This window comes from Eptatretus burgeri, chromosome 12 (genome assembly GCF_056783735.1).
Source record: "Eptatretus burgeri isolate ZD-2024b chromosome 12, Ebu_testis_v1, whole genome shotgun sequence".
Lineage (NCBI taxonomy): Eukaryota > Metazoa > Chordata > Myxini > Myxiniformes > Myxinidae > Eptatretus > Eptatretus burgeri.
In genome coordinates, this window is record NC_140972.1 from 12410030 (window position 1) to 12429151 (window position 19122).

The following is a 19122-nucleotide window of genomic DNA, read 5'->3' on the forward strand; positions in this document are numbered from 1 at the left end:
AGTCGGTAGAAGACAGAAAGACCACCGACCAACCTGCGGTGATTGAGTGAGAGGCCCAAAGACTCAGCTTCATTGCGGGAGATGCCGATGATCTTAAATGCCCTGGTTTCGACAGCGTGAAGCCGAGAAAGGTGGGAGGCAGGAGCACCAGCTCAGAGGGGAGAGCAGTACTCCATCAGGCTACGGACAAAAGCTTTGTAAGTGGTCAGGAGCTAAAGAGGGCCGAGGAAGGACTTAGCACGGCGGAGGATTCCCAGTCGGCGACTGGCTTTTGAGGCGAGGTTGGAAATGTGACTTTCCCAGGAAAGGTCATGGCAGATAGTGAGACCTAGAAGCTTGAAAGAAAAGACTTCTTCCAGAGGATTGTTGAGAAAGTGGATGGGGGGGTTTTGTAAACGGTCCTTTCGAAGAGACATAGTGAGAGTGTGAGATTTGTCTGGATTGAAAGACATGTTCCACGTGTTGGACCAGTTTGTGATTTTATCCAGATCTGCAGTGAGTGAAGAAGCTGCTGCTTGCCGGTCTGAGGGATGACAGATGGTACGGCAGAGGGTGGAGTCGTCGGCAAAGAGAAATAGAGGATTTTCCAGAGAGTCCGAGAGATCATTGATGAAAACCAGAAAAAGAACAGGGCCCAGAACGCTATCTTGAGGAACTCCAGCCTGCACAGGAAGAGGGGATGAAAGAACTCCATTTAGGGCCACACGTTGACTGTGACAGGAGAGGAAGTCTGTGAGCCATGAGTGGAGATGGCCTTGAATACCCTGGGAAGAGAGTTTGGTGAGTAGGGCAGGGTGCCAGACTGTGTCAACGTTTTAGGTCAATTTGTTTTAGGTCATATTTTCAAAATGGTCGTGAAGTCAATGTCGGTGCAGTCATTTCTTGGAGTAAATTGACTCCATAGAGTTCGAAAATGCACTCCATTTCCACCTCGGACATCCAGAAGTACCCGTAATCATACCTGACCATACCCTAATTTAACCAACTCATGAAACTAAAAGTCGTCATATGGAGCGACCTCTAAATCACCTCCGATCAAATTAAATTTGTTTATGCGCGTTAAGGAATCATAGTGGAATAATTTAAGGCTTGTGGAGACAACATCTGAATCTGTTTTATTTTTTTGCTGTTTTTGGACCACCATAATATCTGTATGTATACTGAAACGCAAAAGAAACTTACCACTTGTTTGAAATGTAATAAAATTGTAACAGTTCAAAATAAAACAAACCAACAATTGCTAATTGAAACATTGGCATTTTATTGATGACATATCAAGTTTTTGACCAAGATACACCATCTCATAAGTTTGTTCTACAGTACAGAACAGCACAGGGTGCGATGTCAGTCCCCTTTCAATAGCGTGTGTGGCCACCATTGTTTTGGATACAGGCATCATCGGCGCATACTGCCTACCAGTCTTTGGATGCATTGCTGCTGGATTCTGTCCCACTCAGTCCTCAATGTCTGAAGCCATATGACTTTGGAACATCTGCCTGTCCTGCCTTGCAGTGGTGACTCTTGGCCTCCCTGATCGAGGTCTGTCATCTGCAGAGTTGTGGAGGGTGTCTCTGTCCACCAGGGCCGATATCGTCTGGTGTGAACAGCCAAGGAGACGTGCCACCTCACGGTAGCTCAATCCGCCTTACAGTATGCCCAAGGCACACTGCCGTTGATCCCTTGACAATCGTGGCATGTTGATTGAAATGCCCATTTTGCACTAGCCTTTTAATAGCCAATATCAAGACATCATGTGCAGCTCATTAAAATCATCCCGTACCCCTTGGCTAATCACTGACAGTCAAAATGGCTGTTCAACAGCTGTGCTATGAAGTGACCATTGAAGGTTCAAGTGATCATCCGTGACTGTTTTGTCTGACAGTGAGGACACTATTGCCCACAAATAAGTTCACATATTTACTACACGCAGTGTTATTGTTGATATTTGAAGGTTTAAAAGGTGGTAAGTTTCTTTTACGTTTCAGTATATATTTGTATATATATATATATATATATATATATATATATATATATATATATATATATGTGTATGTATATATATATATATATATATATGTATGTATATATATATATATATATATATATATATATATGTATATATATATATATATATATATATATATATATATATGTATATATATATATATATATATATGTATGTATATATATGTATATATATATATATATATATATATATATATATATATATGTATATATATATATATATATATATATATATGTATATATATATGTATATATATATATGTATGTATATATATGTATATGTATATATATATATATATATATATATGTATATATATGTATATATATATGTATATATATATATATATATATGTATATATATATGTATATATACATATATGTATATATATAAATATATATACATATATATATATATATAAATATATATATATATATATATATATATATATATATATATGTATATGTATATATATATATATATGTATATATATATATATATATATATATATATATATATATATATATATATATATATATATATATATATATATATATACAGGGTTCTCTAGTTAACTGGCCTAAATAACTGGCCTAACTGGCCTAACTGACCTATATATCTAAAATATATATACAGGGTTCTCTAGTTAACTCTAGTTAAATATATATATATATATATATATATATATATATATATATATATATATATATATATATATATATATATATATATATCACCGAATACCCCAAAAGACCCCAAATAGCCTGAAGACCCCAAAATACCACAAAGACCCTGAATACACAAAAGACCCCTCAGATCCTATCGACCCCTTCGGCCTTAACACCATTTCTTAACTTCGGAATCGGAGAGATGATTTTACGGAAAGGAGAAAAAGAGAACGAGTAATGATGAGCAGTGAGACTAGATTTGGAATAAGCACATGCACCTGGATGGGGAAAAAGGAGAACCTGAAAAGACCCAGGAGGCAAGATCAAATGTGAGGTGGACCATATAGCCACCATCATAAGTCTCTGTGGTCCAGCCCTAGATTCCATTGCATGGAGGAGTGAAAAAGGAGAAGCAGCAGAACCAGTCCATCCAGTGGAGTTGCGCTCTGTAGTGTTGGATATCAATATCTTGTCTACTGTAAGGAGTGAAGTGCTATCGATGATTTTCCAGGGAGGCAAGTAGGTGATTGACGTGCACCAGAAAAAGGAGACGACTTCTTTTACTTATTTGAGGAACACCATCCTCCAAGAATAGAGCAGGAGAAAGAATTGCACCAATCACAATGAGCTCTTTGTATGCAAGAAGGAAATCCATTGGCCAGTTAACTAGAGAACCCTGGATCAGCCAGTTAACTGGAGAACCCTGGATCAGCCTGTTAACTAGAGTACCTTGGATCAGCCAGTTAACTGGAGAAGCCTGGATCAGCCAGTTAACTAGAGAATCCTGGATTAGCTAGTTAACTTGAGAACCATGGATTGGCCTGTTGCGAGCGACTCTCAGGAAGCTTTGATTCTCCTAAAGATGGACACTCGGTGATTACAGGTCTTGCGAGGTGACTCGAGACTGCCGTTTGTTGAGTTGGCTTTCCAGGCCGAAAATCCAAGTAGCTGCAAACCTCATTTTTTTGATACCGTGGCTTGGAAGATGCCCAGGAGATTGTAAGCTTGAGGGGGAGGAATGAATGTACACAAATGAGCATGAATAGGTCTTTGTGGAAGTGGTTGCAAGAGCATCATTGTCTTTGAATTTCAATCATTGTGGAATTTTCTGTGTGACAATGTACAAGTCATATTTGTAGATGTCTCATAGCATATCTTTGGACATATCAAGGAGCGGGGAGCCGAGTCGTTTGTTTTGGGAATTGTACCGCCCAAGCCATGGTTAAAAACCCCATATTAGAGTGGGCCCATCGAGTCAGGGAGAGGTGCTTTCATTGCTGATGCTTTCACGTGAAACGACAACGTTATTACATTTCGAGAGAATGAGGTTCCATAGTTCATCCAGGGTCACCCATTAGGGGAGTGGGGAAGAAATGCGATAAGGAAGCGTCGCGGTGCAGCCGAAACGCAGTCACCTGTGTGCTGATCGTCTCACCTGTGTGCTGATCGTCTCACCTGTGTGCTGATCATCTCAACTGTGTGCTGATCGTCTCACCTGTGTGCTGATCGTCTCACCTGTGTGCTGATCATCTCAACTGTGTGCTGATCGTCTGGCTTCATTCACTTTTCAGGACTAAACGGCCTTTTCGTCACATGGGCACGGTTTTTGATTTGGGATGGTGGTTTGAATTAAACGTGACCACAGAAACAACATTACTTGTACTCGAAACGGATGGATTCCTATCAATTTGGAACTAATTTCACGTCACATGACATGGGCACAACTTAATTACAGAAACAGGCCTCAAATGCATGTTTGTTGAAAAAATAAATAGCATTTCGAGACTGTTGCTATTGAATTATTATAATTTGTGATCCATTTGATGTGGGGGCAATTAAAGATGGCACTTGAACCCACATATTAAATAAAAAAACCCATTAGTGTATGTAAACATTTACCCAAAACATTACCTCGGTCTACACTTTACATCAGTCTCTGAGTTTGTTGTTTCAAAATATAAACCCCCATTTATAGGTGTTATCAATCCATCATGTCGTTGCACAAAATTAATCTTTGGCTCACTATCATATCAGCACAAACATTCCCATGTTGTCCCTGAAACAAGAAGCTGAGGCTGTCTGGGTAACAATCAACAACCCACCATCTGCAGCGCGATATGATCATCAGGGAGGAATCAAAACAAGCCGAGCGCGGTCGGACTGCCGGGTAAACGCACCGATCAGCTGTCCGGCCCAGTCCACCAACATCCCACTTCAAAGCTCAAGGAAACCCGATAGTCTGGGAATGGGTGAAGCGGCCAAGGAGTTTATTGTTTCTGCGCCGGCAGGACAGAAAGACCGCCGTTTGTGATCCCCCCGTTGTCGCCCTCGCCAGCACCGAAGCGCAGATTCATTTGACGATGAGAATCCACTCGGATTAAAGCCTCAGGCCTTGTAATTCAAGTCAACACTGTATCTCCGGCTTCGACTTCAATCGGACCCGGCTCGCAAGCCCGTAGCGATGGAGTAGGCGCAGCCCTGGAGAGCGACCTGGGCCAGTTGTGCCCACGCATGCGGTCTCGACTTCCCGGTTGTTGTCACTCCCACGTTCCCTGCAACCATTCCCGCAACCCGACGGACTTTAATGAGCACCAACTCAGCAATTTCTACCAAAGGCTCACTTGGGAGAAGGGTATTTACAATTTCAGATCAAGATCTTTCATGGGAAAGCTGTGTGAGCACCTGAGAGTGGCTCCATATTGAGCATGTCGAGGTCCTCGAGCATCCCTTCTTTCCCCCTTTTTTATATACAGCACACAGAGTCAAGGCTCGGGGGAAGAGCTGGAATGCAGAAAAAATCAGGATGCAACATACAAGAAACAGCAGAAAGAGAAGGGGGAATGCCAACAGCAAGGGCAAGGGAGTAAATAGACAGAGATGGACAAACAAGGGATGTGGGTAATGTTGAGGGGTTTGGCGAAATGCAGGGGGGTGGACACGATGGACACAGAAGTCAAATTTGGAGGAGGGGGGAGTTTAATGGACGTCGAAAAGATCATGATTTTGGATTGGGGATGATCTGAGATTGTGGTGAAAAGCTGTCCTGAAGACCTGGAGGGAATATGTAATGAAATTGAAGAGAATGTGGAAATTGGTTCCGCAGGTGGGAAAAAGAGGAACAAATGAGTGGAGGTGAGCAATGATTCTGGATTTTGGGAGTTTTTAGCAGAAAGGGGTTGAGGGTGGAACAACTGCACCCTGCAGATACCCGTTGGGGGAGTGGAGTGGAGGGGGGAAGACTCATTGTCATGAAAGATAATTCATTTTAGCATCTGTTCTTACCTGTAATACTGACTCCCTTACCTGTACGTCCGTCCTCGCTTGTATGACTAAATTTTACCTGAATTAACCCCCACCTAACCCTTTGGGGGTGAGAAGTCAGTGGTTCCATGACCCTCGACTTTGTGCACACCAAAAGAGAGTGTGTGGATCACATATACTGCATTTTATTCCCGGGCGTAGTGGCGTGCGCCTGTAATCCGGCGACTCGGGGGCTTGGGTTGGAGGATCGCTTGAGGACGGGAGCTCTGTGCTGGGCCGCGCTATGAGAGGGTGTACAGCAGCCTGCAATCATGGCGAAACCCAATCCTTATCCCTGTGTCGTAAGAGGCGACCAGGGCTGCGTCAGGAAGGGCATCCGGCATAAAACCTGTGCCAAATCAGTATGTGGATCATAACGGATGATCCGCTGTGGCGACCCCTATTGGGAGCAGCTGAAAGACAAACAACAACATATACTGCATTTTATATACATCATAATGAATGAACAAATTTGGTTTTACTTCACACTCAGTCTTCAAATATACGAAGAGATTGACATTCTACTTGATGTACTCAAATGATGATAAAGGACCGTGCATAAAATGCACATTCAAACACGCACACACCAAAGCCCACCTTTACCTGAACTATCCCCAACCCCCTAACCTCACATTTACCTGTACTTACTCCCCAAAACTCCTTGTTTACCTGTACTAAGCCTCACATCTACCTGTACTAACTCCTCCAACTGCCAGATTTTTTGATGTACTAATGCTGCCAAACCCCACATCTACCTGTGCAAACTACCCCAGCCCCCCCCCAAAACCTCACATCTACTTGTCATAACTCCCATAACTTCACATTTACAGTAGTGAACGTGGACTAACATCCCACAAACTCCTCGTTTGACCTGTACTAAGCCTCACATCTACCTGTACTAACTCCTCCAACTGCCAGATTTTTTGATGTACTAATGCTGCCAAACCCCACATCTACCTGTGCAAACTACCCCAGCCCCTCCCCCCCAAAAACCTCACATCTACTTGTAATAACTCCCATAACTTCATATTTACAATACTGAACGTGGACTAACATCCCACAAACTCCTCGTTTGACCTGTACTAAGCCCCACATCTACCTGTACTAACGTCTCCAACCGCCAGATTTTTAGCTTACCTGGAATTTGTATTCCAGATAAGGTATTGTCATCGTGCACCGTCCGTCCATCTGTCTGTCTCCTATTTCGACTTCTCCGGCCAAACCACTGGGCCGATCCGGCTGAAGTTTGGCTGCAACGTTCCACTCCTGACTGTTAATGGGGATTGCAAAGCTCGTTCCGGTCACGTGACTTTAAGGAGGTTAAAATACCGGACCCAGTAAATTCCTTCAAAAAATCTTTTTCTTCAGACCCATCGGTCAGAATAGTTCCAAATTTCAGTTGCAAAATTAGGACAGGGTAGGGATGTTAAATTGCAGAGGTCCTGCCAATAACTTCACCAGAATTGTCAATATGGCAGACAGTAAATTTTGTGGAAAATTACGTAAATTCCCTCAAAAATCCTCTTATCCAAACCCTTCAGTCAGAATGTTACCAAATTTGGATTATAACATTAGATGTGGGCCCGGATAAGCTGCAGGTCCAGTGGTCCTATTTTTGATGTACTAATGCTGCCAAACTGCACATCTACCTGTACGAACTCCCATAACCCCACATTTACAGTACTGTACTTGTACTAATGTCCCCCAAACTCATTTGCCTGTACCACATTCCACATTTACATGTATTTCCTGAAGTCTCACATATACAGCACTGGTCGTCTCCGTCGAGTTGCTCATTACACAGACGTATAAACAAGCATGTGACAAAAACATTTGGAAAGCAGAAATATTTCGACCAGTATGTTTACATCAGAGATATTTTGACATAGGAACACTAACAGTGAAGATAACTGAGCAATTGTGGACGAGTTTGTTGGCACAGAAAGTTTTGCTTTGGGATAAGATCGACAGCGATAAACTTGTATGGATGGAACTGCGTCCATGTTCAAAATGGGGTCTCGCTCACGTCCACTTCAGCCTTGTACAGATGTCCTTCTCCCCAGAGTCGTGATGAACATGCCCATCCTGTACCCTGATATTTTGTTCCCTTTGTTCCCTTTGTTCCCTTGCATGTAATACAGCTTTTAGACTGCTGTGTTTACTGCATAGGTTTCCATATTTATTTGGTGGTTACAATGAACTCCAGAAGGACTTCATTCCTTTTTAATTGATTGAGTCTCTGTTTTCCTGCTCCACAAATCTATATCTGTACCCATGTTGCCTCTTTAATCCTGTAGACATTTCCATGGAGTGACATTGTCATTTCCATATTGTCATCTCTCTATTGCTTTCAGGTTCTAATACTAGTTATAGAGACAAATACTTGCCTTGTGTTTTGTCCTTTCTTCCTACTCATGCTTGGTTGTCCAACACAGGCCGGTTTCCCTGCTGGTGTGGTGAATATCGTTCCGGGATATGGACCCACAGCCGGTGCGGCAATTGCTCGCCACCCAGACATCAACAAAGTTAGCTTTACTGGCTCCACAGAGGTGAGGCCGTCGGTTCGATGGGCCGACGTAAGGTTCGTAGATGGTAAGGCTTGGAAATTAAAATGGTTAGAGAATTCACACAAAACAGATATGATGGGGTTTTATCTTTATCGTACAAACTACTCACCTCTGACCTTTGTGGTCATCTGTTTGGTTTACGAGGTTTAAGTTGCAGTCAATCATCCTGGCAATCAATTTATGGTCTTTCGGTGCACGAAGGGAAGCTCTTCGTCAAGGCAGGAATTTGTAATTCGTTCATGGTGTTAGTCACATCTCAGCTACTCTTTATCTGCATTGATTCTGGGCCCAGCTAGACTACATTATAAGGAGCAGCTGAATGAGACGAGCATTTATAGATTGCAAAGGAGGTGGTTACGAGGAGATATGATAGAGATGTTTAAGATAATGAAAGGTATAGATAAAATAAGTGTGGATGAATTATTCAACAGAGTAGACAGTGATAGGACCAGGGGCCATAGCCTGAGAGTAAAGAAGAGGAGAGTTAAGGTGGTGGTAATGCAGGGGTCTTTTCCTCGAAGAGTAGTTAATGCATAGAATAGCCTCCTTGGTGAGGTAGTGGCAGGAGAAACAATAGATAGGTTTAAATTGGAATTAGATAGGCGACCTGGAAATATTGGGGTTCGAGGGGTACAGGGATATTGGCATGGCTTGTAGGTAGCTTGAGTATGGATCAGCGATGGTATAACTGTAGTAATTGTGATGTCTCCGAGAGGATCTCATCAAAAGGTGAAATGTGTTGTCGGTGTTTGTGCATTCCTCACCCTCCAATCGTCCTCATCCCTGCCCCCCACCCAGCCTGACAGGTATATTTAATGTGGTGTTGGTGTGGCGCGGGCATGATTCGCCAAATGCTTCCGCTTGCGTCAAAGTTCCTTGTTAAAGACACGATGGGTCTTTTACATTCACCAACTAATACTAGCAAACAGGATGCTCAGTTTAACCTCCATCTGATGGATGGCAAGCACAACGATGCCTCACTCATGTGAAACACCAGGGTAACGGTTTATATAGTCTGGTTGTAATCAAACCCAGATAAGACAGTTCAAAGGTGATTGCACTACCTCGGAGCTGTCCTCCCATTCCTGAATCATTGCTTGTAAGATACATCGAGGTGGAAGGAGAGTTGCCGATGGGAAAGTTCTGAGTAGTACAAGTTTCCCAATAAATTGATGACGTTATTTTGCTTCTTGCTGTGAGCCTTCATGGTACTCAGTGCAAGGAACTACAGAATACCTGAATACCACTGATGACCTGGATAACAACTTCCAAATGCAATGAAAAGGGTTCTACAGAAAGCCACAAGACATCCCACGGTACTTGTAAGCATTGTCCAGGCATTAGTCGGAAGCCTGTAGCGTTGGTCCATACCAGAGGGGAGCTGTGGATGAGAAGGAAAATATTTTTTCCAAGTTTGTGTGTGTTGTGTGTGTTGGTTGTGTTCCCTTCATGTCTGTTTTTCAGAAATTTAGTTTTATGCCTGTTATATATTTTGAAAATCTCTGATTAATATAGAGTCTGACAGGTTCACAAAATGGACTTTTCCGATGTCATTTGTGTTGCCAGAGGAGAGGGTTGTTGTGTTTGTGTCTGCAGTATTTGTCTGGTTATTATCTCGGCCACCGAAGGTGAAGGAGGTTATGTTTTCACCCCTTTCTGTCTGTCTGTCTGTCTGTTTGTTTGTTTGTTTGTGTGCAGGATAACTCAAAAAGTCGTGCACGGATTCAGACGAAACTCGGTGAACAGGTTCGGTGTGTCACAAGGATGAACTGATTAGATTTTGTTGAATTTCAGTGATTCTTCACCATTGAGAGATAGGGTCAAAAACGATATATAGCACAATATCTCAAAATGTATTTGGCCCGATATGTTCTCGTGGATCAGGCATTACGTGGCGGAGGTATGTGCTCGACCGAGTGCCCTTCTAGTCTGTATGTTTGTTTGTTTGTTTGTTTGTCCGCACATAAGTGCCAACGTGAACCACAATGTTTACACGTCATCTTTTTTTCAACTGTTACCTCTATAAATATGTCCGATACAATTAGAATACGAATATGTCTATAAAATACATACTATAAAAACACACAGACAAAACACCAAACAAGTCCTGGTGATGGTCTGCAATCTTTGATTGCTCTTTCTAGTTTTGGTTTGCAAACAAGTTTTGAATACAATCATTACTTTCGCCATTGAAGTTTTGTTTTCACCTCTGTCTGTCTGTCTGTGAACAGGCTATCTCAAAAAGTTATGGACTGATTCGGATGAAACGTAGTGGACAGTTGGGTGTGTAACAAGGACAAATTCATTAGATTTGTGGTGAAGATCCAAATCCGGATTCGAGAATTTTTTTTAAGTGATTCTTCACCATTGAGTGTTAGGGCCAAAAAAACGATATATAACACGATATCTCAAAAAGTTGTGGATGGATTATGACAAAATCTGGTGAATGAGTTGGATCGGTGACAATAACAAGCTGATTTTATTTTGGTTAAGGTCCGGATCCAGGTCTAGCCTATCTACTACTACTACTCAGCAGACGCATCCGAGATAGAGTTCACAATGCCGCGCCATGAGTCTTTGTCCATCATCAGTGTCTGCATGTCCGCTATGTCATGCTGGATATCCCTTGCTACGCAGTCGATGTCGTTCAGTGGCCTTCTTCCTCTGGTTGGGCAAGGCAATCTCAAGCAGTTCACATCAGATATAATATGGTCTTTAGTGCCAGCCAATCAGTGGGATAGAAAATGTAAACTGTTCAGCCTGGCAGAGGTATACGCCCCACCGAGTGTCATTCTAGTTACCTCCACCATTGAAAGTGCACGAAGGTTGTGTTTTCACCCCCTGTATGTCTGTCTGTTTGTTTGTCTTTTTGTCTGTCCGTATATCAGTAGCCTACAGGTCACAATTTCAAATCGATCTACACGAAACTTTACAAAATGGTAGAGTTTGTCAAAAGCAAGATGCCTATTCATTTTGAGGTCACAAGGTCAAAAGGTCAACATAAGCCAAAGGCCAACAACTCTGGTGCAGTTTCTAAATTCCTCAATTTTCACCCGATTGACTTGAAATTTGAACAGGATTTGCATATCAGGTCACTGAATTCAACCACCAATTATTTTTGAGGTCACCATAAGCCAAAATGACAAAATAGGCCAACGGTCATCAACTTTGGTGGAATTTCTAAAATCCTCAATTTTTGTCCGATTGACTGATATGGGAAACCAGTCCTGAAGAGAGATGGCTGAGTGAACTGCCAGACTCACCAACATTGAGTCAGCATTCTGAAAATAGCCAGAGAGATGTGGACTTTCACAAGCACATGATCGGATGAACCAATTGGAGCAGAGGAAGAGCAGGAAACATTTGCAGGAAAGTTAGTCATCACCAAGTCCAGAAGGGAGGATTTGCCATTGGAAGAAATCCGGGTTGTAAAGTTCACAGATTGAGTCAGTCCCACGGAGTCACAGAAGTCCTTTGCTGATGTACCATGGCTGGTGAGAGAGGTACCAACACCCAGCCAAGTTGCATGGTGACAATTTAAATTACCACATATGAGGAAAAGAGACTTGGGATGAGTGGTTAAAAGTTTGTCCATGTTGTCTGAGAGAGATTTAAATGGAGTTGTCACTGTGATGAGGATGGTACAACACAAAAATGAATATGAGGTGGGAGCGGAGGGGAAGCCGCAGCCTGAGGTAGCAAAGGGAGGTTGCAACCCTTGGGGAATGGGATGCGTAAGATCAGTACATGGACAGTGAGAAATTGAGTTCTTCATTTTTAGTGCAACTCCATCACTGGGGCATGGTTCAGACCTATCAAATTGGAGGAGACAATAACAGGGGAGAGACATGAAGGAGTCAGGGATGTCCTGTGAGGGGAAGGATTCTGTTTAACAGATGATTTTCAGTTTATTGGCAGCTGTCTGGAATGAGAGATCTGTTTGGTTGGAGTGGAGGCCCCAGATGTTTGAGGTACACATAGTTAGAGATAGGGGGGAGGTGTTGGGAGGGTTCAGGATGGGGGAGCATTGTGTGGGCAAGGTGAGGCTTTGAGGGGGTGGGTGAGGAGGAAGGTTTGAGTGTGTGGGGGTGCAGGTGAAGATTTGTATTTGTGGGGTTCAGGAGAAGGTTTGAGTGTGTGGGATGCAGGGGAAGGTTTGAGAAGGTGGGGTGAGGAGGAAACACTAAGAGGGTTGGGTAAGGAGGGATGCAGAAAGGGGGGCATGAAGCTTTGAGCAGGTGGAGTGTGGTGGATGCTTATTCAGATTCCAGATTCCCAACTTTGACAAACAGATATAGTTCATGGGATGGGAGATAAGATCCCTTGGTGAACGAATGGAGAAATGCTGTGCTGTACATGCAGGGGGATGATTGTTGGACCAAGCACAGAGCAGACAAACACCTTTGAAAAACAACACTTTTGAAAAAGGAGAAAAAGAAGAAGGAAAACGTGTGTATCATTTCTAAAGGAGATACAAGGGTTGAAATGCATTTTCAAATTGATTGTAAATACATTTAAAGGAGGAAGGAGTGTTTAATGTTGATTCAGTTTGGTGATATTGAGAAAAGAGGGGTGGGTGTAAAATGCAGCACCAAAAGTAGAAAGAAATTCAAATAGAAATAAGAATCATTCCAGAGTGAATGAGAATCCTTATTTTTTTTTTTTTGGTGTTGATTTTTGAAGCGAGGAAAAGAAATAGGATAGTGTTGAGGAGGTGGAAGCAAGATTCTCCGGAAGAAGAAAACAAAATGAGAAACACGGAGACAAATAATTTTCAGACTTTCTATCTAAGGATAGACCTTGTCAGTCCTTGAACAATAAGAAACAAAACAAATAACAAAAACGAACAAAGTAACTTGACATATAGAACGAGGTACAACAGCAACACCTAGACAAGACAATTAACATAAAACATGACAAATCCGGTTTAAAAATCTCAGCTTTATGAGGTGGAAATGAGGAACTCAGATTGTCACACACGTGCAGAAAACCCTACCCAAAAGTCAAACTGCTTTGTTAGATATGCTTTTTTGTTAGATGTGCTTTTAGTTTTTTGGTAGATATGTTTTTCTTTGTTTGATTTTATTTTTATTAGATGTACTTTTTGTTTTTTGTTAGAAAAGCTGTTAATATAATTTAGATATGAATTTAGTTTTGTTAGAAATGCCTTTCTTTGTGAGATCTGTTTTTTGTTCGATATGCTTTTAGTTTTTTGTTGGGTGTGTTTTTATTTTAGAAATGCCCTTTCGTTGTTTTTGTTTTGTTAGATATGCTTTTTTTGTTTGAAATGTTTTTGGTTAGATGTGATTTATTTTTGTTAGATGTGCTTTTAGTTTTTTATTCAATGTGCTTTTAGTTTTGTGGTTTTTTTTAGATGTGATTTTTGTTTAAAATTCCCTTTACTTTTTAATTCGATATACCTTTTTGTTTGAAATGTTTTTCTTTAGATGTGAATTGTTTTTGTTTGATGTACTTTTAGTTTTTTGTTGGATATTGTTTGATATGCTTTTTTGTTTCAAATGTTTTTGGTTAGATGTTATTTGTTTTTGTTTTTTGTTAGATTTGGTTTTTTGTAAGATTATGCCTTTAATATCAATGTTAAATGTGCTTCGTTTTGTGTTAGATATGCTTGTACTTTTGTGTTCATTACATTTTTACCTTTTTGAGTGAGATTAGTCTTGGTGTTTTGCTTTGACTTTTTTTTTGTTAGATATGATTTTAGTTTTTGAGTTCGATAAGTTGTTAAAAAAAAAATGAGTGAAGTTTTTACCTTTTTCCCCTTGGGCTTGCTGTTGGCATTTGTCCCTTCTTTTTTTTACTGTTCCTTTTGTTATGTTGCGTCCTGATCCATTCTGTGGTCTCGCTCTTCCATGAGCCTTGAATTTGTATTGTAAAAAAGTGTTTTTCGTTTTTGAGTTGGATTAGTTTTTGTGTTATGCTTTTACTTTTTTTGTTCGATATGCTATTAGATTTTGAGTTATATAAGTCGTTAATATCAGTGCTAGATTTGATTTTAGTCTTGTGTAAGATATGCTTTTATTTTTGAGTTGCATTCTTCAAGGATAGTTTAGTCTTTTGTTTATTTATTTTGTGATTGATAGTGTGCTCATTCATATCTCATGCTGGAAATATAAATGCTGAACAAACATCTTTGGATGTGAGGGACTCAAACCGTTGTAGCAGTAAAAGTAATAACTGTCATGCACCATGCCAACTCTAATTGAGCATATTTGGCTCAGCATTGTGCTGCGTAAACATTTTCGTAGCCTTGTTTATAATAGCAGAATAGTGTTTAAACTTTGAAACCACAGCAAATGTTGCACTGATGGCCCATGTATTAAAATACAGACTGTATATGAAGGAAGGACACCAAAGAATAAACTAAGTGACATCATCCAATTTTACACCAATTTTTTTATGGACACCCTGAACATTTTTTTCCCCCTTGTGAGTGAAGATATTCAACTCAAAGGTGAATGATTCATGGAGAAGGGAGTCATTGAATTCATGTGTCACTTTGGTTGGAAAAGATTTTTTGAAAAAATGGGAAATCGCTTGACAATTGTGATGGAGTGTTCCTCAATTTAATTATGACTGATCCTTTTCCCCTGGACCGTGGCTACTGAGGACAACCTCTTCCCCATTTGATTCATTCAAACCTCTTTCAGCACACTCTGTGGAATTCATTCGCGTGAGGATGTGACGGCGCAATGCAATTGTAATATGTTTCCTTGTCACTCCCAGCATCAAAATAGACATTAAATCCTGCATTGTATCCACTAGAAATTTATACTTGCCAGATAGAACCAGGCCAAAGCAGAACCAAGCTTTGTGTCTCCATTAGCAAGCCAACTGCAGCATTACACTTCATTGTAATCCAAGGATGTTTTGTGCAGGTGCTCATAGTCATGACTTTCAGTTTGGGAAACCTTGTGAATTTTTGATGTGCAAATTACAATAAATGTGCATCCCCAATGTCCTTGGTTGAAGGGTTTTGGGGTCTTTTTTTAAAGGAGGTAACATGCAATGGGCCGGTGTTCTTAAAAGGCAGACCCCCGTGAGCTCTTGAAGAGTTTATTTTGACTCACATGCAGAAATATAGGATAACATGCCTGTTTTTGTGGAAGACTTCTGTAAATTATTCCATCATAGTCGTGAAAAACGTTATTGTGCTAATTCAGAATAATATACATTTTTCGAGGGCTGAATGAGTGAGCTCCATGTTGATGAGATTTGCAATACATGGCACACAAATTGCAACTGTTGGTATTCCCACAATGTGCCTGGTTCAAGAGTGATGTGAATTTTGTAAACGAGGAAGAAGTGTGGGCCTGCATTTGTGAAATGTTACTGGTGAAGTCAGTGGATTAAGAGTGGGAGAAATTCATTTCCAGATTTGCTTATTTTTGAGGATCATTCTCATCATCTTCATCTTCATCTTTTCACAACCTTTTCCCTTATTTTAGGGGATTGCTCGAATGACCTGAGATATTGAGAATTTGCAAGGATGTGGCATCTCCTTCAGAATTGATCGTTTGTGTGATGACATGTCACTGAGTGAAGGCGATTATGTTTTTTTTTTTTTTTAATTTGTGACTGTCACCAATTGCATTGGGGTCGGCAGCTTATGGAACATGTCGTTTGGTCCCACATCTTTCACAAACTAGCTGGCCCGGATTGACGTTTAACAGGAGCTGATTTGGCAAGAAATTTATAGGTTGTTGAGGGTGCATGTTATAGTTGACATTACCCTTTGCGAACGACACCGATGAGATATTTTCATGAAGTTTGAGACATATGGCTGAGCATCATGGTGTTCCAAATGAAGTATGACCAAGATAAAGCGGTTCTGGTGGGTTTGGCGGATACATTTAAATGGTTTGTTCTTTATCGTTTCAACACATCCTGGTCAGAGGACATCTGAGAAGAACCATGCAGAAATGGTAGGAACTTCCTCCTAAAAATGGCTTGAACATCCAAAGAACAGTCTGCCATAAAATGATCCACCCTCATGAACAAAGCATCAAAATGGTAGTTTGCAACTAAATGATTCCTTTGAGAAGGATCCCAAATGATTCCTATTAAAATATCCCTGAAGGCTGAAAGTTTCTTTCAGGAAATTAACGCAATTCCATTTGAAATACCATCAGTCGACTTGAAACACAAACATTTTATATTTCTGTTGGGATCTGATTGCAATCAACGATCTATTTAATGAGATTTAAATTGATTTCAAGGTGTAATCTATCTATACACTGATGAGCCAAAACATTATGACCACCTGCCCAATATGCTGTTGGTCCTCCGTGTGCCGCCAAAACAGCGCCGACCCGCCGAGGCATGGACTCTACAAGACCCCTGAAGGTGTCCTGTGGTATCTGGCACCAAAACATTAGCAGCAAATCCTTCAAGTCCTGTAAGTTGTGAGGTGGAGCCGCTGTGGATCGGACTTGTCGGTCCAGCACATCTCACAGATGCTCAATCGGATTGAGATCTGGAGAATTTGGAGGCCAGGGCAACACCCTGAACACTTCATCATATTCCTCAAACCATTCCCGAACAATGTGTTCAGTGTGGCAGGGCGCATTATCCTGCTGAAAGAGGCAACTGCCATCAGGGAATACCGTTGCCATGAAGGGGTGTACGTGGTCTGCAACGATGTTTAGGTAGGTGACACGGGTCAAATTGACATCCACATGAATGGCCGGACCCAGGGTGTACCAGCAGAACATTACCCAGAGCATCACACTCCCTCCACCGGCTTGTCGTCTTCCCACACTGCATCCTGGTGCCATCACTTCCCCAGGTAAATGGCACACATGTACATGGCCATCCACGTGATCTAAAAGAAAACGGGACTCATCGGACTAGGCCACCTTCTTCCACACCTCCAAGGTCCAGTTCTGATGCTCGCATGCCCATTGTAGAAGGGGTCATCATGGGCATTCTGACTGGTCTGTGGCTACGCAGCCCCATACGCAGTAGGGTGCGATGCACTGTGGATTGTGCCACATTCCTCCCTTGATCAGCACTACAATTTGTGCCACAGTAGACCTTCTGTCGGTTCGGACCAGATGGGATAACCTTCGTTGCCCTCGCGCATCTATGAGCCTTGGGCGCCCAACACCCTGTCGCCGGTTTGTGGTTTGTCCCTCCTCGGACCACTTTCGGTAGGTACTCACCACTGCTGACCGGGAACACCCCACAAGCCTTGCCATTTCAGAGATGCTCTGACCCAGTCATCTGGCCATAACAATTTGGCCCTTGTCAAAGTCGCTCAGGTCTTTACTCCTGTCCATTTCTCCTGCATCCAACACATCAACTTCAAGAACTGACAGTTCACTTGCTGCCTAATATATCCCACCCCTTGACAGGTGCCATTGTAACAAGATAATCAATGTTATTCACTTCACCTGTCAGTGGTCATCATGTTTTGGCTCATAAGTGTATAAAACAGTGTGTATTTGTGTATTTGCCTGTCCCCCTTCATAAGGACGATTTAAGTCAGGTTTTAAAAGCCAATATTTTAACATGATTGCGTGTTTACTATGGTCAATGCTTGAGGATAGAAAACTCCAAAAACATTTTCCATAAAAGAGTAATTACATCTCTTCTATTGGAATTGTAGATGGTGACCTGCAAACCGAGCCTCAAGGGCAGTGTACGGAAACATTAAAAAAAATAACAATAAATAAATACAGTTGGTGAAATTTGCTGCACGTGATGTGAAACACAGGCAGAGTAAAACGAGTGTTCATTTACATTCGTAGAATGATGCTAAAATAAAGAAATAAATATATTTAAAAAAAGATAAATAAGGTCTCATAAATAAAAATATATAAGCACACCTGACACTAGGCCGAGGCTTCAGACTTTGGCACGCTTATGAGGCCGTAGCGTCAAAATGAAACGTCCCAGAAGATAAAGAAAATAGGGTAACATTTGTACATGTAGTGTTTTAAAATAACGCTTCTTGCTACGAAACATCATGTCTTCCAGTCTCCTTGAACATTGTGAATAAAATAATTCTAACCTGTCATTTTTGAAAGGCTTTTATATGAGTAACTAAATGAATATGAGTTCCCTTGCAAATAACTTCGACACTGGAGGAGGCTATTCGGCCCATTGAGCCTGCACAATGTTTGCTAACCTATGTTTCTTTGTTGGTACTCTATCCTTTTAAAATGCTGAGCATCAAGTAAGAAAGCAGCACATACCATTTTAGGTCTTTGTTATGACTTGGCAGGGGTTTGAACAACTGATCTCCCAGACTCAGAGCAGATGCTCTTACCACTACACCACCAAGTCTGGTGTAGTGAAAGATTGAGATCTCTGAGCACAGTATGGCAGAGCTTGAGGCACGTTCAGCAGCTGCACCCTCCGAGCCAAGCAGTGATCTCTCTGTGAATTCTCAGCAACAGTCAGATGGAAACCTGCCAAGTCATACTCTTTCCTGTTCAGATTGTTTGAGTATAGTTATTGTCCTGAAATAAATCAATAACATCAAGGTAATCAGTTATACTCATTCATTGGTCTCCCAAGTCTCAAAAACAAAACTCAACCC

General features: G+C 41.4%; 1 protein-coding gene across 3 annotated transcripts in view; it reads left to right on the plus strand.

Moving 5' to 3' along the window:
• Positions 1 to 19122, plus strand: part of LOC147015113 (aldehyde dehydrogenase 1A1-like) — a 153244-nt gene that overhangs the window by 91628 nt on the left and 42494 nt on the right. For 2 of the 3 annotated variants that reach the window (XM_085849547.1, XM_085849546.1), the window contains exon 7: positions 8427 to 8540. The exons of the other annotated variant lie outside the window; for it this stretch is intronic. In XM_085849547.1, the coding sequence (XP_085705673.1) occupies positions 8427 to 8540 (114 nt within the window). The remainder of the gene's footprint in view (positions 1 to 8426; positions 8541 to 19122) is intronic. 3 annotated transcript variants of the gene reach the window in all.